At 58.4% G+C, this 27740-nt stretch overlaps 1 protein-coding gene across 3 annotated transcripts in view; it reads right to left on the bottom strand.

Annotated features, from left to right (window-relative positions):
- MPRIP (myosin phosphatase Rho interacting protein) overlaps nt 1–27740 on the bottom strand; it is a 71998-nt gene that overhangs the window by 31467 nt on the left and 12791 nt on the right. For 2 of the 3 annotated variants that reach the window (XM_082772130.1, XM_082772132.1), the window contains exons 4-9: nt 14077–14228; nt 12344–12428; nt 8372–8582; nt 7169–7328; nt 1374–1515; nt 801–917 (exon numbers count right to left, since the gene is read on the bottom strand). In XM_082772130.1, the coding sequence (XP_082628256.1) occupies nt 801–917; nt 1374–1515; nt 7169–7328; nt 8372–8582; nt 12344–12428; nt 14077–14228 (867 nt within the window). Of the gene's footprint in view, nt 1–800; nt 918–1373; nt 1516–6811; nt 7329–8371; nt 8583–12343; nt 12429–14076; nt 14229–27740 lie in introns of all 3 variants that reach the window. The other variant, XM_082772131.1, reaches the window with a different exon arrangement.

Raw genomic sequence — 27740 nt, 5'->3', positions numbered from 1 at the left:
CAGGCACGCAGGTTTTTTCCCATGTCGCTAATTTTACAGCAGGATAAGGGCGTGCTGAATGCTTCCCACTGACAGCACGGTTTTCTTGCCTTCCTTAGATGATGGGCACTGTCACTTGATACTCACTTCTCGCACCTTTTTATTACAAAGGATTCAAGAATCATTCTTCTGGCTGTACAAGTCTACATGAAAAGCTAGCACAGAAATGCTAAGCCTCTGCATTTTTCTGAGAAGTCCTTGAATAGAAGCTGCCCGTCTATGAAAAATGCAGCTCATATTTACAATGGCTGCGTAATCTCTGTGAGAGATTAGCAAGTGTATTTATTTTGTTCCTACGGCAGGGTGGAGAGCGAGAAGAGGGCATTTCATGCTTGTTTTGCACTGTTTGCCTCCAGGTCTGGTGAGCATTTGAAACATGCAAATGGAAGAAAACTGCAGCTGGCAGCTTCAGCCCTTCCTCGGAGACCTCGCTCCGCTGACACCGACTTGCACAAACATCACAAAGTGTTGCTGGAAACTGGGCCACCATCAGCCCTCCTTACTGAGCCAAACGTGAACGTGGCTTCCTATCCATTACCTGAAAAGGTTTTGATTTCTGCCTCAGAAAGGAGAAAAGAGGCTAAAAGCGGAGCTCTTCTCTGGCTGAGCCCCAGGAGCAGCCACACCTGATTCAGGTCACTGAAACTCAGCTGGCTGCTCCAACAACCACCCCGCACGTCCTACAGGCTGGTTAGAGAGAAAGGAACAGAGGACGAGGACCAGGTTTTACACGGCGGAGGAGCTCAGCGCCGGTGGCTCACCGTCATGGAGGACTCCGTGGACCTCCTGTCCAGCGACTTCGCCCGGCGGTGCGGGGACAGCGGGGACGCAGAGACGTCCAGGATGGAGCCCACAGCCGCCCCTTCGCACGTGAAGTCCTGTGCGAAGAAAATGGGAGCCCAGATCAGCTCATAACTAGGGCAGCGGCATAAAAATCCACATAATTAAGGGGCATCTCCAGCTCCGAACCAGTGTCATTTCCCTGGCACTACATTTTTTCAGGCCTCTCAGGCGTTAAGCTTTCCCCAAAATATCTAAGCACAACTGAGACTCTCTCGATTGTCTGTTTCTTTTGTTATTTCACGCCATACGGTGGCGTCCTGCCGTGCCAGATCTGACGTGTCCCTCTTTCTATTTTGGAGGAAGGAGAAAAGACAACCTCATTTTCTGCTCCGATCTGCAGCCGGGCCAGGGACACAGAGCAGCGAGCAGCAAACCCGCAAGGACTGCAGCCATCTGCCTCGTGCACGAGCCCACCGTGCTCCAGCTGGGGGCAAAAACCCTACAGCCAGACCCCACACACCCTGGGCTGTGGGGTGCCACCACGAGCTCACCCGTTTCCGTGGGAAAACCCTCTTCTCGCTCCTGCCCTGCCGCGTCTCGCTGGAAAGGGCAGCCCCCGCCGACACGTTCGTCTCCATGTGCTCTGCGTTCTCGATATCCAGCGCCTCGAATTTTTCAATGACCTGGGATCGCCTGGAAGACAGAGAGGAAAGGGAAACCAGAGGCGGTTTGAGCACAAAGAGCAGCGACTGCGGGGAGCTGCACAATCCCGCTACGGCACGGCTGCCCGGGGCAGCGAGGTGGCTGCAGAATTGCTTGCTCGTGCACACCGGGCTTTTAAGCCCAGTTTCTCTCCTATTTAGGGCTGCACAAACGCAGGGCGAGCACCCCGACCTGGCATGCATCGATTTACCTGCGGCCAGGGCTGGGAGAAGCCTCGCACTACTCCGCTCCATAAGCGGCACCTTCTTAAATATCTACAAAACCTTTGCAACACCAGCAATAACCTTTCACGATTCGATTTTACAGACATTTAAGAAGCAGGGATTATCGAACAGCTTGGATTTAAGCTCTGCCTTTACTCCCTAACGCTGCAGCTCCATACAGCCCTCATGCCACGGAGCAGAAAGTCAGACCCAGCTGGGGCGCAGAGGCACCGGGCGGCTACGTGCCACCCCGCACCTTCTCTGCGAGAGAAATCCTACAAAACCTGAGCCCTACGTGGGTAACTTCAGCAGGATTGCACCCAATTAGGAGCATACGTAGGTGCATCCAGCCACCCATCACGCTGTGGCACCCCGGTGACCCAGGACAGAGGAGAACCACGATGGATCGTGGATGGATCCAGAGCCCAGAGGGATGCTCTCAAGGGTGAGCACACAACAGGCCTCTGCAGGTGGAATTAAATGCGCTGTTTCAGCATGAAAAGCTGTTCGCTGACCCACAGGAGAGGAAAAACAGGAATTTTCAAAGGACCTGCTGGTCTCAAATTTGCATGCCCAGGGGTTTGGGCAAGTATCAACCTCTGGTGTTGAATCACAGCCTGGGAAAGTGAAGCAATAACCCACCACCAACACTCGCACCAGCTGAGCTCCGAGCTGGGAGGTTGAAATCCCAATTTTGAACCTCCCCAGAAATCTCAATCCAGCTGGGTTCCTGACCCAAAATCTGGACCCACGCATGCCTCATCTAAAATCAGGGCTGGCTGCTCTGCGCGAACCTCTAACGTGCATGAAAACCACAAGGGGAACCACATGAGGGGAAACAGGTCATCCAAAAACATTTTCTTTTTAACACTTTCCACAAAAAAAAAAAAAAAAAAAAAAAAGGAACAGCAGGTTAGAACTAAAAAAATACATGAGATGTTCAGTTTTAAACTAACATTTACACCAAATTCCATAAAATGAGACAAACAGTCTGAGCACATCACAGCCCCTGGGGGCTGGGGGCCCCCGCACTGCTGCTCAGAGTGAGGCTGCCAGGACCAGACGCTGAAGCCCACAACCAAGAGGAAGGGACAGAATCAGTGGGGACGTCTTTGCTTTTTAAATTTAAATTTTTCATGTTTTTACAGGACATCCGTTCAGCCCCCAGTGCCTCCCAGTTTGCAGACTGGGAGCGCAGAGATCCCGGTGCTCGTGCAGAGCTCCCGATCCCCCTGGGACGTTCTGCTCAGGTGAGATGTCCGTTCACATCCACCAGCTCACGGAGCTTAAATCCACGTCCTCCCTTCACCAACAGGTGGGGAACGGTTTGGGAGTCACAGTTTTTGAACCCAGCCATCCCCTTTTCACTCTGGCCCAGCCTTCTCTGAGCCTCAGTTTAGGAGGGAGTACAAGGTCCATGACTTAACATTGTCTGTGCCCTATCAGGTTGAAGGCCTGAAGAAAACCAAAATCAAGGAAAAAAATTAAAAAAAAAAAAGAAAAAATAAAAAACGAAAACAAAATCAAAAGCAGGTTGATTTCTCATGAAAGGGGCTGCACCACCAGGTTGTTCTACGGCTTGAGATTGAGATGAGATGGTAGCGAAGCAGGCGAAGTAAAGGCGGACACGTCACACAGCAACACAGCAGGAGAAGGTGGAGAGCAACAAGACCTGGAAGAAAACAAGGCTGGAAAATGAATGAACAGAAGAGGAAATTATATCATCTGCATCTACATACAAAACAAAATCAAAATCATTCCAGTAATTCGTCATCGAAAAGGGAGGAGAAAAAAAAATAAAAATAAAAATAAAATCACGGCAACCAAATCACAGCCCCAAGGGTTAATATCATTCGGATCACAGGAAAGAATCGTTTCTCCCATTAGCTCAACAGTTTCAGAGGTTACTGCGAGAGGTCCTGGGGGGGCCGGGAGGGGCTGGGCTCGCCTTCCATCCCCTGCTGGCTGCGGAGAGCTGGTCCCTGCGAGCGCAGCTCAGCGCCGGTACGAAGCGTTGGAAAAGCTGCGGTGCCATTTAGTGCCTTCTACGCTACAAAGCTGGTCCCGAGGAGCTTCCATGCAGGCTGTTAATCTTTTTCCAGGCTGCTAAAACCCGAGCTGCAGGTGTTGGCTGTTAGGTGAGGGGGGTGTGTGCGCCGGGGAGGAGAGCTCCGAGCACCGACACGAGTTATCGTTGCAGAGATTGGCTTTGATTGGAAGAAAGGGCTTAACTTTTGTTGGATTCATTCATTGTTTAGCAGCAAGAGGGACAGCCAGCGTGAGGAAAAGGGAGAGGAATTTCCCCAAAAGGTACACGAAAAGGAAGAGGATAGGTTTAAAAGGAAAAGAGACCGCTCCTGGGAAGAGCAGGCAGTCCTCTCCGTGCCGTGGCAGCAGCATTCAGAGCGCAGCCTCGCATCTCCAGAAGCTCCAGAGAAGGAATTGGAGGAAGAAAAGTGGCTCTGCAACTTCCTGAGGGTAGGAATACTCCTCAGCCCCCTGACTATGCTCCGACAAAGGCCACAGCAGATTCCTGCCAGCACAAGCAGAACGTGGGGTCAAAAGGAAAAGCTGCAGCCCAGGAAGCGTGCAAGAAAAGCCAAGGAAAGAGCCTGGCGAAGGACGGGGCTCTGGGTCTCTGCACCCCAAGAACATCCCATCTGAGGGCGATGTCCCTCCAAAAGCTGCTGGCACCCTCCTGGGATGCACCAGGATTTATCCCAGCAGCAGCAGAGCTCTGCTGGGACACGGGGACCTGTGTCTGAGGCTGTGGGATTCGGTTTGCAGCTGCTGCAGCCCCCTTTTGTCCGCAAAATGGGCTTGGAGCTTCACCTTTGGGGTTTCCAGAGAGCTGCCTGGAAACGGATTCATCCTGCCCAGGGGGTCCTGGCTGGGATGGGAGAATGGGGACACGGCTCGACCCTGCTGGGCTGCGGAGCCGTGGGGCCAGCAGCCCCGGGCTGTGTGTGTGCCAGCAGAGGGAACTCGCACTCTGCCGCTCCACCACGCGCCAAAACGATGGGGAGAGATTATCTCCTGCTCGGGGCTGGCTTCTGAGTCATGTTTCACAAGCGGCTGCGAGCTCAGACGTCTGCACGGGGCGTGGAGCAAGCGCCGGGTATAAATGGTCGGCACGGAAAATTTCCAGCACGGTCATGGGCGTAAGTCACGTAATGGCTTTTGGTGCAGGGAACCGGGGCAAGAAGCTTGAAAAGCAGCTTTAGTGGGGCTACGACCGCAGGTGTGCCGCTCGGGATGGAGTGCCAGGCACCTAATTGAGTTCTCCTCCAAACGGAGCTGGAATCATGCGCTGGTTTACTGCGGGTTAACAGAAAATGGGAGGAAAAGCCAAAAATGCCAGCAGAATCAGAGCGAGCCAGTTGGGCTGCCCTGAGACGAGAGGCAAATCTGAAGGATGCCCGGCTGGTGCATGTGGGGTTTGTGTGTGGGGAAACTGAGTCCAGGCAAACGCTCCCGGACGGGTTAGTGGGTTACTGAGGGGGAGGATTCGAAATGGTGTTAAAGCCGGGGGGAGAAGCTGACCCCGAAAGCATGGAAGTGAGTTATCGTGTTTGCTCAACCTTCAAAAAGCCTGGCCTGGATTTGGAGGGGAAAAAAAAATAAAAAAAAAAATAAAGGGGATAGGAGTATGTGGACCGAGGAAACTCAAATTTCAAAAGCAGCCAAGCCAAGCTGAGCTGGGCAAATGGGAGCTCTCTGGTGCAACAACAAACTGCCTCTCCGTGCCCTGCCATCTCCACCTGGAACACAGGTGCTGAACCCACCCAAGCCCTCCGGTGCTGCCATCACCCCAAAAATGCTGCGCCCCATGCTGTACCCCACTCAGCCTTGTGGGCACAAGACCCCGGTGCCTGCTCCTCTCCCTGCACTGGCACGGCTCTGCTAAAGAGGAGAAATTCTGCCCGTTCTGATACAGCAAATCCTGCTCGCAGCCCCAGGAGCCCAGCTGGGCTGGGATAAACAGAACTTCCCTAGGAAAAGGCACCTGCCAGCAGGAAACGAGTGGGGCTGGCATTAAAAACGAGCAGTCCGTGGCAGCTGTGTCCTCTCCTGGTCCCTGCTGTCTGCATGCACATCTCTGCTCCTCTCTGCCCTCGGCTGGCACATTCCAGCTCCCCGGGGTGCCCCGTGTAAGCAACCCAGCAGGGCTCCAAAGCCACCCATGCCTGGACCAACGCAGTGCAGCTTTGCCAAGCAGCAGCTACCAGCTTCTTTCCAACCCTATCCCCAGCTGGGGTGGCCAGGGGACCCCCACGGCATCCTTCTCCTCCATCCCCAAGGGACTGGACTCCCGAGGCAGGGAGAAAGCCAGACCCGTGCCCTGCTCCTCCATCCCCAGCTGCGTGCGCTGCCAGGATGGGTTCAGTAGGGGCAGGATCCTGCTGCTGACCCCGGCACGGGCGCAGAGCCACGCTCCCACAGCCGCCCCCAGCTGCCGGGTGCCAGGCTGGAAAACAATCCTCCGGGGCTGTGAAGAAACGAGCTAGCAGCGCTGCCGAAACCGCGCCGAGAGAGAACGTGCCCAGAGGAAAATCAGGGCAAGAAAATCAGACTGGCAGATAGCCCTCTCGCCCGGGGCCCGTCTCCCGGTTTGCTCTGCTGCCCTCGTTGCACAAAAAACGTCTCTCCCAGGGCGAGCCAAGCCCGTCCCTCGCCTCGCCCGGGGAGAGCCGAGCGCGCCTGCGCCGTGCCCGCGCGCCCGCGGACGCCCTCCCCGCCCTCGTTTGCACTAAGCTGTTTTGCAGCCCGCTGCGCCCGGCTCCCCTCTCCCAGATTACTGCCCTGACATTTTGAAACCTCTCTCAGCTCATTAGGCAGTTGCGTAACGCACCCGGGCTCTAACGCCCGTTTGGAGAGCTAACCTAATTAATGGTGCCAGCTGCCCGCCCCGTGCCGCGCCGGGGAGGGGACAGAAAAGGTGCCCCGAGTGCTGCGAGGCAAAGGGGCTTCACGTCGTGTCCGGGGCTGCGGCAGGGTGGGCAAAACCAAAATTTATCAGCGCTGCAAGCATGCAAGGAGGAGGCGAGCCCCCCGTCCCTTACCTTCGCTCATTGCCAAAGAGCCGGGCCACTTCTTCTCTCCCAGGGCTACGCGCCCGGGTTCTCCGCTCTAGCCGCTTCCTCTCCACCTGGAAGGCCTCCCGATTACTGATCCTAATGGCCTTGGGAACGTCGGCCAGGGTGGTGTACTGCCGGCTGGCTTTAAAAGAAAGGGGACGCCCCGATTTTTCAGCTCCCCTTCCTACATCTCTGCCGCCGGAGTCCTTGTGCATGGGGCAACTGCTCTTCGAGTCCAAGGAGTTCAGAGAGAAGCTGTGAATCATTCGGTCGCCTGATCGGGTACCTGGGGAAGGAAAGGGCCGGGCATGCTCCTGCGAGGGCGATTTGGGATAACTGTACCTGTTGTTCGGGGTGCTGGGGCTGGGAGGGCTCGGTGGGGGCGGCAGCTGCTGCTCTTCCAGCTTCGAGTCTTGCTTGGTCTTCTCCAAGGAGAAGTAACCGCTCTCGACACGCGTCTTCCGCCCACAGTCTATCCGGTCTCCGTTCATGGAGCTCTCATCTGAAGGGGCAGAAAAGTCCATTTGGTTTCAAGCCTGAGCTCTGCTTTGAACAGAAACTGCCCCAATTCCAGGCAGGAACAGCGCAGGAAATGAGAGCAGGGATGCTCTGAGCCCCAGCCCCACGCTGAGCCCCTCAGCACCCTGGGCTCTCCCACCCTGACCACCCTTCATGGCCCACGTGGAAGGGGAGATGCTCTGCAGGGAGCAGGGGCTCCCCGGAGACACCCCAAAGGTTTGTGGGGTCCCGGTGCTGTGGGTGCAGTGTCACCAGGAGGGGACAGCGTGCACATTCACGCTCTGCCCCATTAAAAACCACAGGAGAGGTGTGAATTCTCACACTTCTGCGTGCTTTTTGCTTCGAAGAAACCAAGCAGGCTGCATATAAGCAGAGAAAACTTTTCTGGGGAAGTTTTGTGAGTGCCTACAGCCATTTCCACCTCTGCCCCTCTCCAAGCAGCAGCCCCAGCTCCAAGGCAAACACGGACGCACGGCTCCTCGCACCGGGGCGCAGCCCCGTGGTGCAGATAAAGGAAACTTCTCCTCGGCCCGGGGCAGGAAAAATCCCCAGCCCCTATTGTTTCAGGCAGAACAATGCCGTGGCCCTGGGCGCCTTCCCCGGCCTAATCAGGGAGCCCAAATATAAACAGCAGCCCTGATGCAGGGGCCGGATGAGGAAGCAGCGCTCAGGGTTTGGCAGCCCCAGCGGTGGGGCTGAGCCAGCGCGGCCCCCACGCTCCGTGGGTTCCCCTGGGGAGGTGGCAGAGGTGCTAAAAAAGGCATTTTTCCCCCTCGTTTTCCTCCCAGCACGGTGCCCAGCACCACGTCCAGGCTGCTTTTGGAGAACCCCAAGGATCTCCACAACCTCCGGGCAGCCTGTGCCACAGCTCCGGCACCTTCCCAGCACCAAAGCGCTTCCAAAAACCGCTGCTTTTGCCAAAACCACAGACATCAGCCCCCGCAGCATCAGCTCCCCGTCCTCCCCCGGCCCGGTGCTGTGACACGGGGGGGCGAGGACACTCAGGTCACCCAGCCTGGCCCTCACCTTCTTTGCTGTCCAACACGGGATCCTTCAGGGAGCTGGCAGCCCCCGCCTGCCCTTGCACGGGGCTCTGCGCCGGGCTGATGCCACCAGCCCCGTCCGCTTGGTCTTTGCCCCTCATTTCTTCCTGCCAAAGCGTGGATTTGGTGGCAGGGACCTTCTCCGCGCTGGGGATGCTGCTGCTGGTCACGGCCATCTTAGCAGGACCGGGCTCCTAAAGAAAAAAAGGGGGCACAGTGGGGTTAGAGGGCTTCACCCCAGCTCCACACCCATGGCGCTGCCCACGACGCACGACGTGACACGACGACGGGGACAGGACGGGGACACTCAGCCCCCTGCCACCACCACCCTCCCAAGGGGGAAGCCCAGCCCCACGGGGACCAGGCCAGGGCTTCCTCTGCCAAAACGACAACCGAGGCTCTTGCAGAGAGAGAGGAAACGTCCTTCTCCATCCCTCCCCGGGGAGGGCTCCCGAAAGCGGCTGCACCTTCCCACGTGTGCAGCTGGAAAAGGCTCTGAAGCACGGGAGAGCTGACAAGCGAAGGAAACCTTTGGCTGTGTGCTGGAGCAGCAGAGGGGCTCGCTGGCTTTGTTCTCGGATAGGAACTGGGTAGGAACTGCCCCTATCCAGGCAGCAAGTGGGATGCTGCGGCCACCGACACACAGCTCCTGGGAGAAGTCATCTCGCTACGGGTTGGGGATGCTCTGAGCAGCTTCACTTAAGCTCCAACACAGCAGCTATTTCCAAAAGCCCTCAGTGCTTTTGATCCCTGCCCTTTTCCTCCACGTTCGCAGTTCTGGGGGACGGTATACCCTTGGTAATTGAAGGACATAAGGCACAGCATCCCCTATTTCCCCCCATATGCCCCCGGTCCTTCTGCAGGCAGCCGCTGCCTTCCCCAGCACACAGCAGCGCCGGGCTTCTCTCCCGGGTCCCGTTTGCCAGGACTGAATTTGCTCAGTGTTATAAGTAATGTCAAAAAAAAAAAAAAAGCAGAAATCAAGCTAAAGGATATTGGACGGGGAAGAAAATTAATTCCCTGCCACTAGCAGCTGCATCGTTAATTTGTCACAACTGGTTTGTTATGGGCCATTGATAAAAAGCATAGAAACCATCCAGCGCTGTGTTCCTCCCGGGTGCTTTGGCTATGTAAAAGGACGCTTCTTTTCAAAAGGGAAATACGGCACTGCATCAAGATTTACGTTATTTTAAAACAATAGCTATCATTTTAGAAGCATCACAGGCCAGGAAGGGTTTGGATGGCGATGCCATTTGGTGTGGGTGCCCGCAGCAGCCCGTGCTGGAGGCTCCCTGCGACCACGGCCACGGCAGCCCAGGTTCGATCCGTGCCCCAGGAGAGGCAGCAGCTTTCACAACTCGTTTCGGGTTTGGCTTTGTTCGTTAGCAGATGTTTTGCTGCTGTCCTATTAAGCTTCTGCGTTACCAGATTATTTGCCTTAAAGCCGTCAATAAATCAATGACAATTAACCCCCCCTCCACGGTCCCCGGGTTGCAGAAAGTTTCCCGGCTGTTTCTTCCCTTTCAGCTCACCGGGGGGAAACCCAGGAGTGTGGGAGCAAGGAACAAGGAGCCAGGGGCTGGGGACAGGAGTGCTTTTAGGGGCTACAAACAGCATAAAATCATCACCTCCCTGCTGTCAGCAGAGCCCCCGGTGGGTTTTAGCTCTGCGCCTCCAGGCGGAGATGCTGCGGGCACCTCCCAGGGACCAGCTCCTGCCTCTGAGCACAGGCACCCGCTCCACGAGCCACAAATGACCTCCGTTTCTAAAAAAATCCCCTCGGAAATTTCATCCTAAAGGAATGCGACGTCGGAGGTAAATGATCCAGAGGGCAACCGGACACACTCTGAGGTCCCCTCCAGCCTCTGAAACTCTCGGATTCATTGATCCAAAGCCTAAAGCCAAGTGCCAGCGTCGGATCTATACTTCTATATATTCCTTCCATCCACCCCCATATCATTATCTGGAGATATGTATTTAATTAAACACAGAAACGAGGGCCAGAAATTGCTCTATAAACAAGCAGAGCAATTAACCCTTCGCCACTCGGAACGAACGGCTCACCAAAGGAGCAGGCACCAAAATCATCAAAACCGACCTCCAGCTGCATTAACTCTGGCATGTGAGCCTCGTGCACCCTACTGCAAACCAGGCCTGAAGGAGGGCACCTCAAATCCCAGATTTCAGCCCCAGATAATGCCTCCATTCCCCAGGAACAGGGCAAACTGCAAGAGGAACTTCATTTCTCCTAAGCCCTCAAGCTGTTTGCAAAGCAAAGGTGAAAACACCTCCAGGATTGCATCTGGCGACCCCTGCCTGAAAATCAGCTCTTGGAGCAATGTTCTTTAGGAATAAACCAGCCCTTCTGCACCGGCACACGGAGAGGGACCTGAACGGCAGCCAGCTCCAGGAGAGGCCACTCCACAGAGGGTGCTGCTGGTTCTCTCCCCAAAATGCCCAAAGGCACTGCTGCGTTTTCCTTCTGGCTTTGTGGGTTGTCCTTGAGTGCCTGAAGCAGCGCAGCAACCAGCCAGCGGAGAGTCCCATGCAGAGGTTGGATTTGCAAAGTGAATTTCAGCTTTTTTCCAGCATTACTGGTGCTGTCGCGGGGCTTCCACCCTGATGGAGAGGGTGGAAGGAGGGCGGAAAAAGGGATAGGGAGCAGGGCGCAGCATCCTGCACCCTCCTGGAGGAGCAGAAACTCCCCCGAGATGCTGTGCCCCGAACCAAGGGGGGAAAAGGGCCACCAAGCTCCCCGCTCACCCTGTCCCCAAGCACCTGGGGTGCACGGCTGCGTGCGTGGGGAGCCAGCGTCCTCCCCGCAGCCGCTTCCCTTATTTGGTGCTCGGCAGCTCCGATCCTGTAAGGTTTCCAAGAAGTTGCCATGGCGATAAAATGTAACCCAGAATGATGTTTTGCTGGCTCCTCGCCCCTTTCTCCTCCTCCTCCCCCTTCCCCGTCCCCCTTTCCCAAACCTAGCCTGGGTTTAGGGCTGCACCGAGCTCCACGGCAGGCTGTGTGCCCTGCCCTGCTGTGCCAGCTTGTTGGGGTGCCCCAAATGCAGCAGCCCCCCCGGGATGGAGGCCAGGCACTTGTAACGTGCCAGCTCGTGGCCACGGAGGTGGCATCTCCCCTGCAGCATCCCTGGTGCTCGAGAGGCCGTGCTGACCCCATCCCTTTGCAGGGGGCAGCTCGGATTTCCAGCAGGGCGTGCAAAAAAAGCATCACCTCGCCCCGTTATTATCTTTTTTTTTTTGGTCCCTGTTGATCAGAGTCAGTGGAGGGGTGGAAACTTGATGCAGACACCCACAGCCTGCTTGGCACCATCCTGGGGACATCACTAAAGAGGAAGGGACAGGAAAAATGGGGCTGGGGGGACCCCAAAAGTGACTTTCACTCCTCGGGACCCTCACCCTGGCTCTCTGGAGGAGCCATCCCAGCCGGTCCCCGCGGCGGCGGGACGCGCACCCGGAGGTCTGTTCTCAGCCCCGGCGAGGGACGAGCTCGGCCTCGGGGTCACGTTCCCAATCTGTGGGATTCTCCCCCAGTCCGGCCACGTGGGAGCCCGGCAGGAACGAGTGAGTCACGGCCGGCCCCGGTTTTTACCATTTATAGTCAAAATGAAGGCGAAGCCATCGCCGGGTCCCTGGAGAGCTCAGCTCCGGCCCCCGGAGCTCCCAGCCCGGCCCTGGCCTTTAACTATTTTCCTTTCGTTCCCATTATCTCCGGGGTCATCTCCAAGGGGGTAACCGGAGCCCGCTAGAATTTCGTCCTGCTTCTGCCGAAGAGGCCCGTGAGCAGCCAGCACCTCTCCTGTTCCCCCCCCGGGACCTCGTGGATTTGGGACAGCACGTGCAGGGCTGGGGCGAGGAGACCGCGGCCACCCCGATGGTTTTGGGGGGTGTGGGTGCTCAGAGTTGTGGTCCCAAGCCACGGTGCGTCCCCCCGGGGTTACCTGAGGAGTTGGGGGCTCTACCTTCCTCTTCTTCTTCTGGTTCTGCTTGTTGGTCCTGGGGTACACGATCAGCATCTCCAGCCACCTGCGGGTGAAGAACAAGCAGCGGGTGAGGTCTGTGCCACAGGGATGGCAGCGCTCGGGGTGTAAGGCAGCTGCAGACAGACCCCAAAGCTGATCCCACTGTTGGGGGGCTCTGAGCAGGTCACGCAGACATGGCCCCATCTGCCTTGAGGGCAGGCTGCCTGCAAGCCAAGGGCTCGCTCCCTCCGGAGACAGCGCTTACCCCAAACCCCCGTGTCCAGGGGTTGGTAATCCGGCCATAATTTTCTCCCAAATTGGCCATAAATGTTCCCTCCTCTTGCACACGGAGGAGCTCAGCCTCTCCAAGCTGGTCGGGGGGTACCACGGTGCCCCCAAATCCTCCCAGCCAGTGCCTGGGGGAAAAAAACTCCCGAGGCAAGCCAGGAGGGAAGGAGGGACAGGGAACAACTCCAGGGTGCTTCGGCTCAATGCGAGGGAGAGAGGTCATGGGCAAGGGTGGCAGCGGGCAGGGATTCAAGGATCCTAAAAGCCTAGAGAGCTGCCGAGCGAGGGGAGGGACAGAGCCTCTGGCAGGACCCTCTCCCTTCAGAGGCGCTAACAATGAGCTTTTGTCTGAGAAAGAGCAGCGTGAACTTGGCAGGGAGAAGCCCAGCCCGTGCGCGAGCCTCTCGTTCGGGGCACCCTCCCATGCCTTCCCACGGGCTGCCCCTCCATCCCCGTGCACTCGGAGAGGCTCCGCCGACCGCTGGAAAAGGCTCGTGCTTGAGATTTCCGTGCCTTGCCCTCCTGTTCCTCCCACTTCGCACGCTGCTGCTGTAAAGCGCTTTGAGATGACCACATCAAGTGGGTTTTGGTTAAGCAATAAATGCCAGAAGCATGCAACAAACGTAAAACAAATTCTCCCCGAGCCGGGGAAATCTTCCTGTCGTGCTGCAACTGCAAATGAAACCCGCCTGGCTCGGGCCCAGAGCGGGACTGCTCCGGGATGATTAATGCTTGCAGTCAGGAGCAAAAAGCGCTGCTTCGAAATCCAGCGCTGGGCCAGCGAACAATAAATCAGCCCCACCTTGCTCTGCAATGCCTCTCCCCTCGCGCCGCTGGCAGGGCCGGGAACAAAGGCTGAGCTGCAAAGGGGAGCGTGGGGAGAGGGAGAAGGGAGCCAGGGGAGAGCCAGGTTTTGGGGGACAAGCACAGCACCCTCCTTGGTTGGAGGAGAGGAGTTGTGCCAGATCCCTGTGCCGTGTTCCCCTGGTGTCTCTGTCCCCACTGCTGCACGCCGTGCGCAGAGCCAGAGTCACCCATACCCACTGGTCTTGGTAGATCAGGGCAGTTTTGACCCATGAAAACACCCCTCTGAGCCAAATCCCAAGCTCCTGGCAGGAAAATGCCTGTTTAAGCTTTGAAAACGGGGGAGGCGCAACCCGCAGAGGCGCTTGGAAATAGAAATATCTCAGCAGGAAGCACCAGCCTGGCACGGAGGAGGTGCCATGCCTCGGGAAGGACGGGAAGGAGAGGGAAGAGGATGTTTCCAGGTCACCATCCAACGCCGAGGCAATCCCCGAGGCAGTAATTACAGCCCCGGGGTGGTCCCTGCTGGCGCATCCAAAGCATGAGGCTGTGCTCCCTGCCCTCCTCTTCCTCCCAGCTGAAGGCTCCCGGGGGTGGTTGGGCCCCGGAGCCGCACTCACCCGCTGATGATCTCCTTGTTCTCAGCCCGGATGAAGTGCTCCTTCTCCGGCGTCAGGATGCACAAGGAGAATTTCTGCCCTGTCCGGCTCTCCCCGTCCACCACGTCCGTGCACTGGTTCATGTTGATGGTGCCCTGCGGGAGGGTCGTGGGCTGTAGGGGAAGGAGAAAGGAGAACGCGTAAGGAGAGAGGGGTGGGTGGGCACGGCGCTCGCCCTAAACCTCTCGTGGCAGACCCCAACTCCCTGCGCACCCCGATGCTCTGCCCACGATGCTCAGACCCATCCTGCCCCACGCTGGCACACGGCAAAGGGTTTGCAGCGACTGGTGCTGCACAAACTGCTCATCGCGGGAGCTGTGCGATACCAGGGAGCGTTATTTCCACCCTGACGTCCTCCCTCTTCCCCAGGGGATGCTCCTCTCTCGGCCCCAGGGCTGCAAGCCCAACACCAGCACGAGGTGATCACTTCCAGGGGGTGCCCAAAGGGGATAAAAAGAGTGGCACGGGCACCACGATGCTCCCCGCTGCGTACCCGCACTGCTCCGAGCCTGATCTTCACTGGAAAAGGCCAAACCGAGGGGAGCAGGGAGGGGAAGAGGGCACAAATCTGCTTTTTCATCGGGCAGAGGCACAGCAGGGACCCCACGATAGGTTCTGCAAGCACGGTGTCACCTCCTGGTCCCCTGGGGACGCCGAGGGACCCGGCGAGGTGTCAGCGCTGACGAGAGCTGACGGCTCCATCTGGAGCAGCAGCGGCTCATCCGATTACAGCGGCGATGCCACGTCCCCGTCATCCCCATCCCCATCCCGCTGCGTGTCCTGCCAGCAGGGCACGGTGACACCGGGGTCCCCCCGTGGCACGCCAGCTCACCGGGGACCGGCACAAACCCACACTGGGGCATCAAGGAGCCGGGCAGGGACCTCTCCGAGTTGCAAATGGCACCGAAGGAGCACCCGGCACCAGCTCCTCGCCCCAGCAAAGCCTCCTCTCGCCCTCCAGATGGCCAGGCCAACGGGGAGACGGCTTTTTGGCAGGCGTTGTGAAGATTTCTCCCATGGAAACGGGCTCCCCTGCCAGCAAACCACCTCCAAAACAGCCTGCGGCGTGCAAAGGAGAGGCGAGCGGGGAGAGCTGTGCCGGCCCCAGCCTGTGACCCCAGGAAATTCAGTTCAGCCCCCCAAGCCCCCCGGTTCTGCCACGTGTGGATGTTGGAAATATCCCCATACCCCCAGGAGAAAGCTTTCCCTGCAGCTGTGCCCCCCAACAAACCAAGGAGAGAGCGTGAGCATCCCATGCAGGGAGCTGTCGGGGACGCTGCGGTGTCGGTGCAGGCACGCCGACGGGACCAGCCTTACACCAGGGACCCCAAAACCTCTTTTTCTTCATAAAAACCAGCACCAGCGTCTGCAGACCCCGCGGGGGGAAGGGGAAGAAAAGCCCCACATGCCTCGAGCGCAGCCCTCCCCGCTCGCTGCCGCGGGAAGTCAACTCCTAAGAGGATTTTTTTGTCTTAGACAACAAAAATAAAACCCCGCTTTCCGGTAGCTATAAAAACCCTACGGAAAAACTTTCTCCGGCTCCAAGCGGAGCCTTGGAAACGTTTTTGTCTCCCCAGCCATTGGCTGTGCCAAGGCCTCCAGGACCATGAACTCTGGCCGGCCGTGTGGGTCTGACCCCTTCCCCACCCACGGCCTTTGTGCACCGGGAAACAGGGCCAGGACAGGGGAAAAGGGGCTGAGGGTGGCTCCACGAGGGAGCCCCGTGGGCACTGTAGGATGCTGACTCGCTCCCTGCTGCCTCGTGCACCTCTCAAATCCCCGGGAGGCCTCACAGGTACCTGGCATGGATTTGGCACATCCAAATTGAGCACAGGCTCCCTGCAAGCCTCGCCTGCCCTCCTCCTTCCCAAACCCCAGGGCAGCTTCCCCACGGCTCACATCCAGCCCCAACCTGAGCTCGCCCGCAGCAGAGGAGCCAGTTTCGGGCTCCCCCCTCCACCAGTCTGGTTGTGAAAGCGAGTGTTTGCACCAGTGCTTACCCAAAATCTCACTTAGAGCTCCAGAACAGGGTCACCAAGAAGGGTACCCCGAGCAGTGCCGGGCACGGGCACCCCGTCACCCACAGCCGGGGAGAAGAAAGGCACCGTGGCCAAACCGGCCACCCCCCCAGCACCCCTGGGCAGGAGCTGAAACCTGACGGACCAGCAGCCTCGCTCGGGAGGGATTTAAATCCCTTTACATCTCTTTATTTCCTTCCTTGCAGCCAAGGCAAGGCGCTTTGAAGCCAGGGCGAGATGCAAATGCTGCGAGGTGGAAGCACGCACGAGCACAAGCCAAAGGCTGGGACGCAGCCCCCCAAGGCGAGGACGCGGCTCCCTGGGGAGCACTCAAAAACCCAGCGGGGCTCCCCAGAGGGGCCCTGGGCTGCTGCCGGGGCCAGGGCAGGGCTGCGTGGTCCCGGCAAGTGGAAGGCAGTAACGAAATGCAGGAGGAGGGAGGTGTTGCTCGGTGCAGGCACCAAAACAATAACAAGGCAGGGAGTTCAAGCAGCCCTTTGAAGAGCAGAGAGGCTTTGATATAAGGCTGAGCGCCCGCCTGCGTGCTGGGCCTGACCCCGGGGCCACGGGAAGCTTTGCACCGGGGTGAGGCAGGAGCAGACACCCGGCTTCTGCCGGTCCCCACCTCGGGGACAGCCCCGTCCCCAGGTGCTGGCCTTGATTTTGTGCCATCAACGGGATGGAGGGCACGGCTACCCCCTTCCAGTGCCTGGTGGGTGCCTTTTAATGGGGAAAACTCGAGGCTGGGGTGGAATCCCCCACCCGAGCAGGGAAAGCAGCAGCCCAGGCGTGAGAGGAGCAGCTCGCAGCGCCGGATGAGCAGCCACGGCTCCGCGCTGCCAGTATCAGCAGGGGACCCGGCGCCAAGAAACGATCGCAGCGCCGATTCCCTGGGGTATGACAGATCCCTATTTACACACGCACGTGTTGGCTGCGTCCCCCTCGATGCCAGCACAAAACCTACAGGGCTCGCTTCTGCCTTCTCGGGTACCCGGGATGCCGGCCCCGCTGCGCCGTGCCCTCCGTAACGCCGGCAGCCCCCGGGGATGGGACGAGGCTCGGGGACTTTTGGAGGCGTCTGCTCCCCGCCTCCCCTGAGCTCTGAATCATTTCCTGACGCAGCTCCATCTTCTCTGAAAACCAGAAACGTCAGAGCTGAGGGGAAAGGGACAAAGCGCCCCCAGTTCTGCGCTTCGGGGAGTCGATCCAAGCAGCTTTGCTCGCTGCTCGGGGATTCATTGGGGTCGGCCATGGTCCTGAGTGAGCCCCTGGCACCCCAAAATGTCAAATCTGGTACCAGAGGTTCACTCAGCACCTGCACACAAGACATTTTTGGAACAGGTAAACCCCTGGTCAAGCTCCCGGGGACCGGCTGTGCCTCGGAGGCACAGAGCCCGTGGCCGTTACACAATGCGCCTGGATGAAATCTGGAGCACAACCTTTAAAGAAAGGCGATGGGGCAGGGGGAGGAGGAAACCAAACAAAAGGGACATTTTACTTTCTGCCAAGAACCAGGAGGGAAAAAGAAAAAAAAAAGAAAAAAAGAAAAAAAAGGAAAATTAAAGAAAAAAAAAAACACCATTTGTCTATCTCACATGGCGAGCTGGTTGCCTTGGCACCCGGGTGCTGCACGGGGAAGGGCTCGGGTGCGGGTTTGCTCTGCCCGGGCTCCCAGAGCTGCCCCAGATGAGCAGCGAGCCGGGCACGCCTAAGGAAGAACCATCCAGGCCGCCTCCGTAAATGCTTCTTGACAAATGTTCCTTCTCCGAGCTGAAATATTCATGAGGGTGGCTGCCGAGCAGCGCGCTCCCCACGGGGAGCTGCTAAAAGCATCGCCCGTGCCTGGTGCTCGGCCTCGTGCTCGGGGTGGGGAGAGAGTGGGATTGCTGATCTGGGGCTGGATGCACTGCCTGCCCCTGGGACGTTCGGTCACCGGTGTCCTGGTGCTGCCTGAGCAGGGCTGGGACGTTAATGAGCAGGGTTTTAATGAGCGCTGTAGGCATCCTGCCACTAGGCACAGAGCTATCAATACGGCCTCAGCGCGACCGGAGCTGTGCCGCGGGCGGATTTTATTACACTTATAGATCATCTGGCAGGTCAAGCAAGCGGGATTTAGACAAAGGAGCTTGAAAACGACCTCGGCGAGCTCTGAGAAAGAAAGGATGGATGGAGCAGTCGCCCATCAAAGGGGAGTGAAGGTTGGGCTCTCCCACTCTACCTCCCCATGAGTGGGAGCACTCCCCATCCTCTGCTAACCCCCAGCAGCTCTCTCCTCTCCCTGAACCATGCCTGCAGGCAGGGGGGGATCTTTTTGCAGCCACCTGAGCACCTTCCTCACCTGCAGTCTGCCCGCATCAGCAGATAGTGCTCAGAGAAGCTGCTGAGAAACCTCTGGTTTTCCAGGGCATGCACCAGGCAATAGGGAAGGACGTTGTTACTGTGCCATCCCATTCGGAAAAGCACTGAGCTGCTTCCCACCGGCCCCGTCACTCACTGGCAGCCCCCGTTTGTTCATCACGGATGCCAACAGCCAGCTCCTGAAATGCATTTTGCCAGAGGAGCTGCCCAGGGCCCCGGGTCACCCCCCAAGGAACCGGCTGAAGGCTCCGAGGATGGGTGTGCGAGCCCCTTGCACGCCTGTGCCTGCACACCGGGCCCCTCCAGAGCCCCCCCGAAGCCTCCACCAGGAGATAAAACAATTCCATCGCCGCTTTCGCCAGGGGGAAGGAATTTTCTTCCCCCCGGAGCAGTTTGGGGAGGGGGCGCAGCGCAGGGGCTGGGCAGGAAGAGTTCAGCCAGGGGCCGCTTTTCAGCCGAACCGGTGTTTACGTCCACCGACAGCGAGTCTAAACACGGAGCGAGGCCGCGAGCTGGCCGCCAGCACCCTCGGGCTCCTCTCCCACCCGGTGCCGAGGGCAGCGCCGGCACTGCAGAGCGCCCTGGGCATCGCTTTGGGGTCACGGGTCCCCTCCGTGTCCCCGTCCCCATGGGCGCCCGCCCGGGGAGCGAGTGCCGGAGCGAAGCAGGAGGCTGGAACTGGCTCGTCCTGGCCTTATAAGGCGATTCTCGCGCTGAGCATGCAGCTCCCAGCTGCTCCCCACCCCAAAGCGGGGTCTGGAGCTGGCAGCCAGCGCCTCGCCTGCCTCCTTCCTGTTAACCTCTTTCCTGCTGAAGGGCCTCCAGAGGGTCGTGTGGGGCTGGGATGGCCACGTCCCAGCCCCGCGTGTGAGGGCACAACCGCCTGCACAGGTAGGGACGGTCGGGGAGTGCCCCATGCCCAGCTGGGATGGCTGCGGTCACCAGGTGGGTGCTCAGGCACATGCTCTCCATCTCCAACCCTGCTGGAGGAGAAGAAGGACAGAAGATGCAGAAGAAGGACAGAAGATGCAGAGAACATCAGCACCGTGCTGGGGACAAAAGCAAGGTCCCGGGTTTTCATGGGCCAAACCAAAGGAACCAGCATCGCCCGGTGCAGGCACACCCCCGGCCAAAGCTGCCATCTCACAGCCCTGCAAACTCCAAGCTCTTTTTCCCTCCTGCTCTCCTTACGGCACCGACACATGGCAAGGGCTAACGGCGTTTTGCGTGCAAAATGTCCTCCTCCCTTCGGAACAGGAGGGGGGCGATGATAGCCACCCGACCCCATCTGCTCGCAGCTGCCAGCATGAAATCTTCCCCGCTCCCCAGGCACCCGCTCAGAGGGAAAAGAAATCTCTGTGGGGCTGTCACGGCAAGAACCCCACAGCAAAAACCCAACGAGGCCATGCAGCCGGACCCTGCTTGCAGTGAGGGTGCGGGGACAAGGGGACGGCAGCCACCAGGGGGTGGGAAGGACATGCAGGACCATTTGCATTTGGCTGTTTAAATTTTAAATCGCACTCCGAACTGGCCTCCTCGACTTTGTTCTCCGCCCCCTCAGCATAAGGGGACGAGCCCCAGGTGGTCCCTGCCATGCCCACGATGTCCTTCCCCATCTCCCAGGAGGGAAGGGACTCCCCAAAATGTCACCAACGAGGTCCCCACAGCAGGACCCCCTTGGGGGTGACCTGCGCACAGAGACGGCCACAGATACGAAATAAAACTGGCAAGGGGGAGATTCTTTAGCTCAGGATCCTTCAGAAAGCCTCCAAACGGTGCAAAAATTATAATTTAGAAGGCTCCACTCCTTGGGAAAAAGCTTAGGAAAGGAAGCCAGGGAGCTTGTTTTCGGAGCCAGCCTTCTCGTGGGGCAGGAAAATTACCGCAGCTGATGCAGGCCCCGGTGTTATTTACAGCAACAAGTGCTGCTGGAACAACTCCCAAGGTCTTCTGCTCAGCACTGCTCTGACCCAGGGCACCCAAGATGCCACCACCCTCGTGCTGAGCCAGGCTGGGAGAATAAAACCGAGCCCCCAAACCTCCCCAAGGGGAACCCATCTCCCCTCCGGCCTAGAGGTGCGGAGGGCTCGGCCTCCTGGTCTCCAGCCATCCCACAACCTTTACTACAAACACACTAAGAGGAAGAATTGGAGCAAATGGTGGCAGCAAGACCGAGGGGAGGTCCTCGTACTGCCACCAGACCCTCAGCACCGTGGCAGCCATGTGAAGCCACCCACAGCCATCGATTTGAGCTCTGCTTCATTGTAGGGCCTACGAAGGCCCAGCAAGCACAGTGAACTGCACGCCAGGGTGAAGGGAAAAGCCATAAGTGCTTCCCACAAGAAAAGAGTACATAAAATGGCAAGACATTTCCCAGTGTCTCAGGAAAAAAAAAATAAATCTTTAACTTCCACGTGAAGTAGAATTTTTCTGTTTTTCACTAAAAAAAGAAGGGAAGGGAAGCGCTGCTTTTCAGCAAACCAGGTCGGCAGAGGCCTCCCACCTCACACGACACAGGGTTAGACCCGCTCGAGCTGATGCCATCCGATCATGGCCCAGCTCTGCTGAACCCAAAGAGCTCCATGCCCGGGGTCCTGCTGTGTGTTACCAGCACAGACCACAGGGTTTCCCTCCCATTTAGCTTCTTTGGGGTTTCCCCACCACAGGGAGCCACAAGGAGCCCTATAACAGCCCCCCCAGCACCGCCAGACCCTCACACTTCCCCAGGTCACAGCGTTCCCAAATGCAGCCCCCCTAAATCCCACCTCCACCGAGCGCTGCCACCAGCAGCCCCTCACACGGGTGCCCACCGCAAGCAAGGCGAAGAGGACGAGCCCCCAAAAGCCAGACCTACAGAGGCTGGGGCAGCTCCCACAGGCGCAGATGCTTGGGTGGAAGTTGTCGAATCCTGCCCAATTAGCCTGGAAACCTCATTACTCCCCAGCGCTCTGCTTACGAGCTTTGCAGAGCTTCCTGTGGGGCTGGGAAGACCTCACGGCCGGGCTCCCAGGGCGAGCGGGGGTCTCCAGCTGGAGCTGGAGGGGGGAAGAGCAGAGTCCAAAGGCACGTGCACACACCAAGCTTTGGGGGTTGTATTCCCCAGCCCACTTCTCTGCTGAGAAAGGAGTAAAATCGTGGCTGGGAGCTGCTCCTGAGAGGTCCTATGGAGCAGGGAGCAGGCCCTGGTGGGGAGAAAAGAGGTGGTGCAGGGCAGGGGCTCGAGCCCAGAGAGGTTTCTCCATCCCCCATGCGTCAGCCTGTGCAGGGCAGCAGCAGCCATGCAAGCCAAACGTCCCCTTCCTGTGCACATCTGCTCCGTCCATAATCCCCACGTCCCTCCCCTAGTGGGAAAGCAGCCAAAAAAGCGAACCAAAACCATCATGATTATATCCCAGAACCCCCCCAGCGCCCTGGTCATCTGCTAGGACTTCATCCATGGAGGAAACGAGGAGGAAATGGTCAAGGTGCCCCCAAATCCTCCTCTTTCTCCCCAGCTGCAGCATCGCAACGGGCACAAACCCCACAGAGGGTGCTAGGAGGACCTGCCCAAAACTGATCCTGTCTTGCTGAGTCTTTTCTCCCCAGGGACCCCAACAACGTGAGGGAAAAGCTCGAAGCACCAGTGCTTGGGGAGCGGTGACAACCCTCCTGGAAGCAAAGAGGTGGCCGAGGAGCCGTGCTGCCCCGGGGCAAGGCAGAGCTGCTTGCAGGCCAACTCCTTAAGCAAGAAGAAGAAAACTTGCCTGGGAATTCTCATTTTTCACCAGAAATGCCTCAAACCCAGCAGCACAAGACACCAGCGATCTCCCTGCCTGTGGTGACACCAAGCAAGGCCATTTACAAAGCCTCACCAAAGTCCTGGGCTCGCCTCCATTTTAACCTGGGCACTGCCCTGCCGAGCCCCCTGCTCTCATCACACAGACCCCCAGGAGCGAGGATGGGGGCAGCCTTCTGCCTCCCTCCTCCTCCTCCTCCTCGGAGGCCACTGCAAGGAGCAGCAGTGGTGGGAAGCCCCCGAGCTCGCCCGTGGCTCCGGCCGCTTTCTCAGGCATTCCAAAATTTGGCCGGAGCCTCTTTTTGCAGTGCTCCCCCCCATCCGCCCCCCCACCCCTGGACGCCGGCCTAATTGTGTATTTATTTATTTCTGCATTTTCCCAGCTCCCCACACACGCTGGCACAGGGCCGGGGGGGGGACACTGAGGCCGGCTCCCGAGGCAAACCCAAATCAAACAGAGCTGGGGGCGTCCCCTTCCCTTCCAGCCCCCCCCCCCCAAATTCTCCAGAGATCGGGAGGAAGCTGGGAAGAAGGGGAGCAGGAAAGGGGGCCGCCGGCGGCATCGCCTACCCCCCCTTTTGCTTTGTGTGTGCTGGGGGAAATTAAAAATAGCTGTGTCCAAAGGGTGGCTGCAAGCGCCACAAAGAGCGTGTTGAGCGGAGGCAGCTGCAAGCTATTTGCTGCCCCTGGTAATCAGCATCTCGGCTTGCAGAGCCCCCCCCCAAACCCCCCCCGGCCCCTTCCTCCCCTGCCAGAAGCTGCCGCAGCCTCCCTCCAACCCACATATGTCATGTCAACAAGCGGGGATTGCAGGATGGCTCTGGAAAAGGAGGGGAGGAAAAAGAAAAAAAGGGGGGGGGAGCTCGCTTTGATTTTCGGAGAGGCTTTGCCTCGCTCGATGCATGTGTGTCCCCCCCCGAGCTGTCCCCGAGGGCTCGCTGCGTTTTGCAGCGCCGAATCCCAGCGGGTGCCACCAGCAGAGCCAGGAGCAGGGCCGTGCCGGCCACCAGGACGCCGTTCCCCCATAGGATTCCTTTTACACAAGAGCACCACGGGTGCCCCGCGTTACCCAACCCGTAGCCCACAGCCTCCCGGTGGTCCTCAAGGACCTCAGGCAGTGGCCCCACCAAGGCTGAATTACGAATTACAGAATTACAGCCAGCCCCGTAACGCACCCAAACGAGCCTTCTGCCTTCCCTGCTACAGCCAGGAGCTCCCCGCTTTGTTTCCCATTGCAATCTCTGTTTCTTTTTTCTTTTTTTTTTTTTTTTTTTTTTTAAATACCAGCAGCTGGAGCAACTGCCCACGGTAAATAGCAGGGCTCCCATCTGTCGCCTGCTGCTGGAGGGCTGCGCTTTGTCAGACGCTCTGCTCCATGTGCTCAGCGCGGTGGGACCCAGAGGAAAACCAGGTCCGAGGCCACCAGGGCACGCAGAGGGTGACGTTGGGGTGGCTGCGTGCTCGGCCATGGGTTGTGTCACCTCCCCATCACCCTGACATCCCCGCAGCCGGGCTGGAGGCCACGGGGGTGAAGCCCAAATTGCCAGGAGTCACGAAGAAACGACCCCAGCTACGACAAGCGCCCGTATCGCTCCATCTCCCGTAAATTAGGGACAAGGGATTTAAAATCCAGCTCGTTTCCCTCATTGCTCCTGCACGTGTCAGCTAAATAAAAATGCTTTGCTAACTGGAGGAGAACAAAAAGCAGAAGGGACAGAGCCACTTGCACCCGGGCCCATTTCTCAGTGTGGGAGCACTCCCAGCTTCGCAGCTAGCCCTGCAGAGGACAATAAGCACAGCGTTGTTTTCAGGAAGGAAGCACCTGGGCCAGGCCATCAAAGCTGCTCGCTAATTAGGAGGCCACTGGCTGTATCTCGCTCTCCCAGCTCCACTTTTCGTCCTTTCTGTTCACTCCCCAAACCTCCCACCAGGGCCTTTTGCTCCGGGACCCTTCCCAGGAGGCTTTTGCAGGCACCAAGAGCAGGGCCAGGACAGAGGCACAGAGAGAAGCTTCCTCCACTCACACCAGGGAAGACCTGAGCAGGAGCAGCCAGCTCCAACTGCCAAAGCTTGCAGAAATCCCCCCAGTTTTGGGGGTCCTGGCAGCGGTCCCATCGCTCAGCTTCAGCAATGCCCCGAGCAATGAGTTCCCAGAGCTCCTGGTGGGTTCACGTTGGGTTTTTTTCCCCAAAAGCAGTCCTGAAAATGAAGCACAACGCTCTCCAAAGACCCCTGAGCTCAGTCGGGGACCACCAACATTTATTATCTCTCCACATCCCCCAGAGCCAACGCACGGCTGCGCTTTCTCCCTTTCTCCTTTACACCCCAGCGCCAGGGAGCTCCTTCCCTGCAGCCCTGGAGGAGCACAGATCGCTGCTCCCCTGCTTATTTCCCAACGCTTCCCTATTCCTACTGCCTCAGCTCTTACACAAGCACTCAGCATCCCGTGCAAAGCCTCCCCGCCGAGCATCTTCCTTCCCCGGCAAACGCCTTCCTTTTCCCTGCTCTTCCCACCGCCGCTGCCCAGCTCGCAGCTGCTCCGCTCCAGCCCTTTTTTTGTTCCAGCTTGCTTGAAATCTGAACCGCGCTCCCGCTTGGAGCCAAGAGCTTTTTATGCTAAACAGAAACTGAAAGTCTCCCAAGATCTGGCGAGCAGAAGACGGCAGCAAAACCGTGGCTGCAGGGGGGGGGGGAGAAAAAGCTGCGTGCGCGAGGGAAGCGCGGGCTGGCCAAGCCTCGCGCTGCCCCTGCAGAGGGGGCAGGGAGGGTTTGGAAACGCTTAAATGGCGAAACGGGTGGAAAAAAAAAAAAAAAAAAAAAAAAAAAAGGAAGGATGGAGAAGCCAGGATGTTTAAGGTTCGTTTTTAATCCCTGCCAATGAATTTGCATCCCGTGCCAAGACTGAAGTAAACTGCTTTGATCTAAAGAGGAGGGGAGAAGAAAAACACACACACACACACACACACACACACGCAGATTCTTGGCTTCTTGCAACAATGCAGATGACAAAGGAGGGAGCCACGATGAGAATTAGCACGGCGCAGATCTGCTGAGGGTGACAATCTTCAGATCTGCCCCTTTCTGCTGAAGGACGAGGAATTTGGAGGGGGGGTCGACTGGGAAATAATAACCACACGCGGCTCCGCACCACGGCATCCGCGCGCGCGCATCCCTCCCTCGCTCGGATCCCCCGCCAGCCGCTGTTTTTCCTCCTTTAACCATTTCCCAGCCCCTCCATCCTGGCTTCAAGGGCCAGGGGGCTGTGTGGGGCTCCAGGTGTGACCCCAGCAGCCCTCTGCGTGGTGCCAGACCTCCTGTTTCCGAGCTGGCCGCTCTCCTTCCATTTACGCACCCACCCGGCGGTGCCGGCGCTCTCCTGACCGTCCCCTCCCCACTCCCATCTCCTCCCCCACCACCCAGCCCACCCCAGGCTGGAGCAGAGACGTCGGCTCCATCCTATTTAGGCTCACACCACCACAAACAGGCCGATTTCCTGCGTTAGGAGCCCGGGATGCATCCCCGTGGCCGTGCAGGCCTTTTCCTCTGACCCAACGCCATGGGGCAGGATCCATCCCCAGGCAGGTGGGGGGAAAGGAGAGCGCTCCCGGTCCCTGTGAGCCTCATCCACAGCATCCGCGGCGTTCCCATGCAGCAGGGCTCTATTTATAACCTCGGCAGCTAATTATAGGCAGCAGCAAGCACAACAAAAGGAGGCGACCGCCCCGCGATCTGCCTGCGCTCGCCACCACCCCGCAGCCCGGATGCCGTCCGCTCTCCGGCTCCGTCCCCCTTCCCCGGCGCTGTTTTTGTGGCAGCTCCCTTGCTTCAGCCAAAATTTCCCCAAATCACCCCCAGCATCACGGTGCTGAGCTGCTCTCCTGCTGCAAGCAGCAGCACGGGGCCCACAGGGTGTTTTACCAGGCGGGTTGAGCCCTTGGACAGCACAAAGTGGCATCTCCCCGCTGGAAGAATCGTGCCGGGATGGGGCTGCAGGGAGAGGATTCGCTCCCCATCCTGGCACAGGTTCTCCCTCATCCCCGAGCAGCAGGGCAATGCCTCCCAGCTGGCTGTTTCCCCACAGGCTGAGGGCATTGGGATATCTGAAACCAGAGAGGATAAAGCACCAAAAGTCTACGCTCCTCCTGGGCGACTGTTCCACCTCCGAAACAAGTCTCTGGATGCATCTGGCTTAGCTTATTTTTTTATTATTATTATTTTTAAACCACGTTTTAGCCTCAAACCAACCATGGGGAAATATCTAACAATGGGGAAACTGGGGAATGCATCTCCTGGGAGCAACAAGGATGGGACGGCTCGTGGCACTGCTGTGCTCCTCTCCCTTCCCAAAAATCAACACGGGAGTGGGTTCATCACCCACCAGCTGCTGGGGGGGGAAATATCAGCCCCTCTACACCATCCACCCCACATGGAGCTCTACAGAACGGGACAAGGAAGCCGAGGGGTGACACCGGTGGCTTGTCATGGGCACGGGACCCCCAAGGAATCAGGTGGCCGAGCCCCCCAGCAGCTGCAGGGAGGGCAGCAGGAGGGGTGGGCAGCCTCCGTATCCGCTGCCGTTTGTTTGGGAGCGAGGAATTTGTGCACGTCTGAGCAGGCTCGGCTTACCCAGGGCTCGGCAGAGCTGGGAACAGCCCCGCTGGCACGCTCCCTGCTCACTGGGAGCTGGGGTGGAGGGGAAGGGGACACCACGAGCTGCTTCGCTCCCCTCAGGGGTCCCGAGGAGCCCTGCAGGGAGCGGGGGTGCTCGGGGCCGGCTGCTTTTTGCAGGTGCCTTACAACCACTCGGTCATAAAACCAGCACAGAGCAGCGCGTGGCTTCCAACTGTAAAAGGAAAGGGAAAAAAAAAAAAAGGAAAAAATAAATAAATTAAAAAAAAAAAAAAGCCAACAGCCCGGCCAGCGGCTCAGCCGAGGAATGCGGTGCCAAACCAGGCTCCTCCGGAGACCTCTCCGCTTCCAAACTTGGTGCCTTCCCCGCCCGCACGCCCCGTCCCACCGATGGGATTCGGGCAGAATTTCGGGCTCCTGGGGCAAGGAGGAGGCTGCGGCCGCTTGGACCGTGCCCAGAGTTTTCCACCGGCCCGGCAGCGAGCCGTGAGAACCGCCGCAGCGCCGTGCCCGGAGGCCTGACTCCGGCCCCGCTGCCAACTACGGCCCTTGGTCCCCTCCCAGCCCGCTTTCAGGGCAGCAGCTCATTAGCTGCTGACCCCAGCTTGCAAACAGATGTGCCCTTTGGTGACGAACACGCCGCTTGGGGCTGGGGGAGGAAGAAGAAGAGGCCGGGGCTGCCCGTGGGTACCTCAGCCCGGCGTCTCCACCGCTGCCACCAGCCCGTGGGCTCCCCTCCCGATCCCACGCCTTCCTCCCCTCCTCCCCGCCTTTTAATAAGAGCAGAAATTGCCAAAGCCGCAAAAATTAATGTCTAACAGGTTCAGGGCAGAGCAATTCCACCC

This window comes from Aythya marila (genome assembly GCF_965140915.1).
Source record: "Aythya marila genome assembly, chromosome: 15".
In the NCBI taxonomy this organism is placed as follows: Eukaryota; Metazoa; Chordata; class Aves; order Anseriformes; family Anatidae; genus Aythya; species Aythya marila.
The sequence above is the reverse complement of the archived record's forward strand: the minus strand, read 5'-3'. Positions and strand labels throughout refer to the sequence as shown.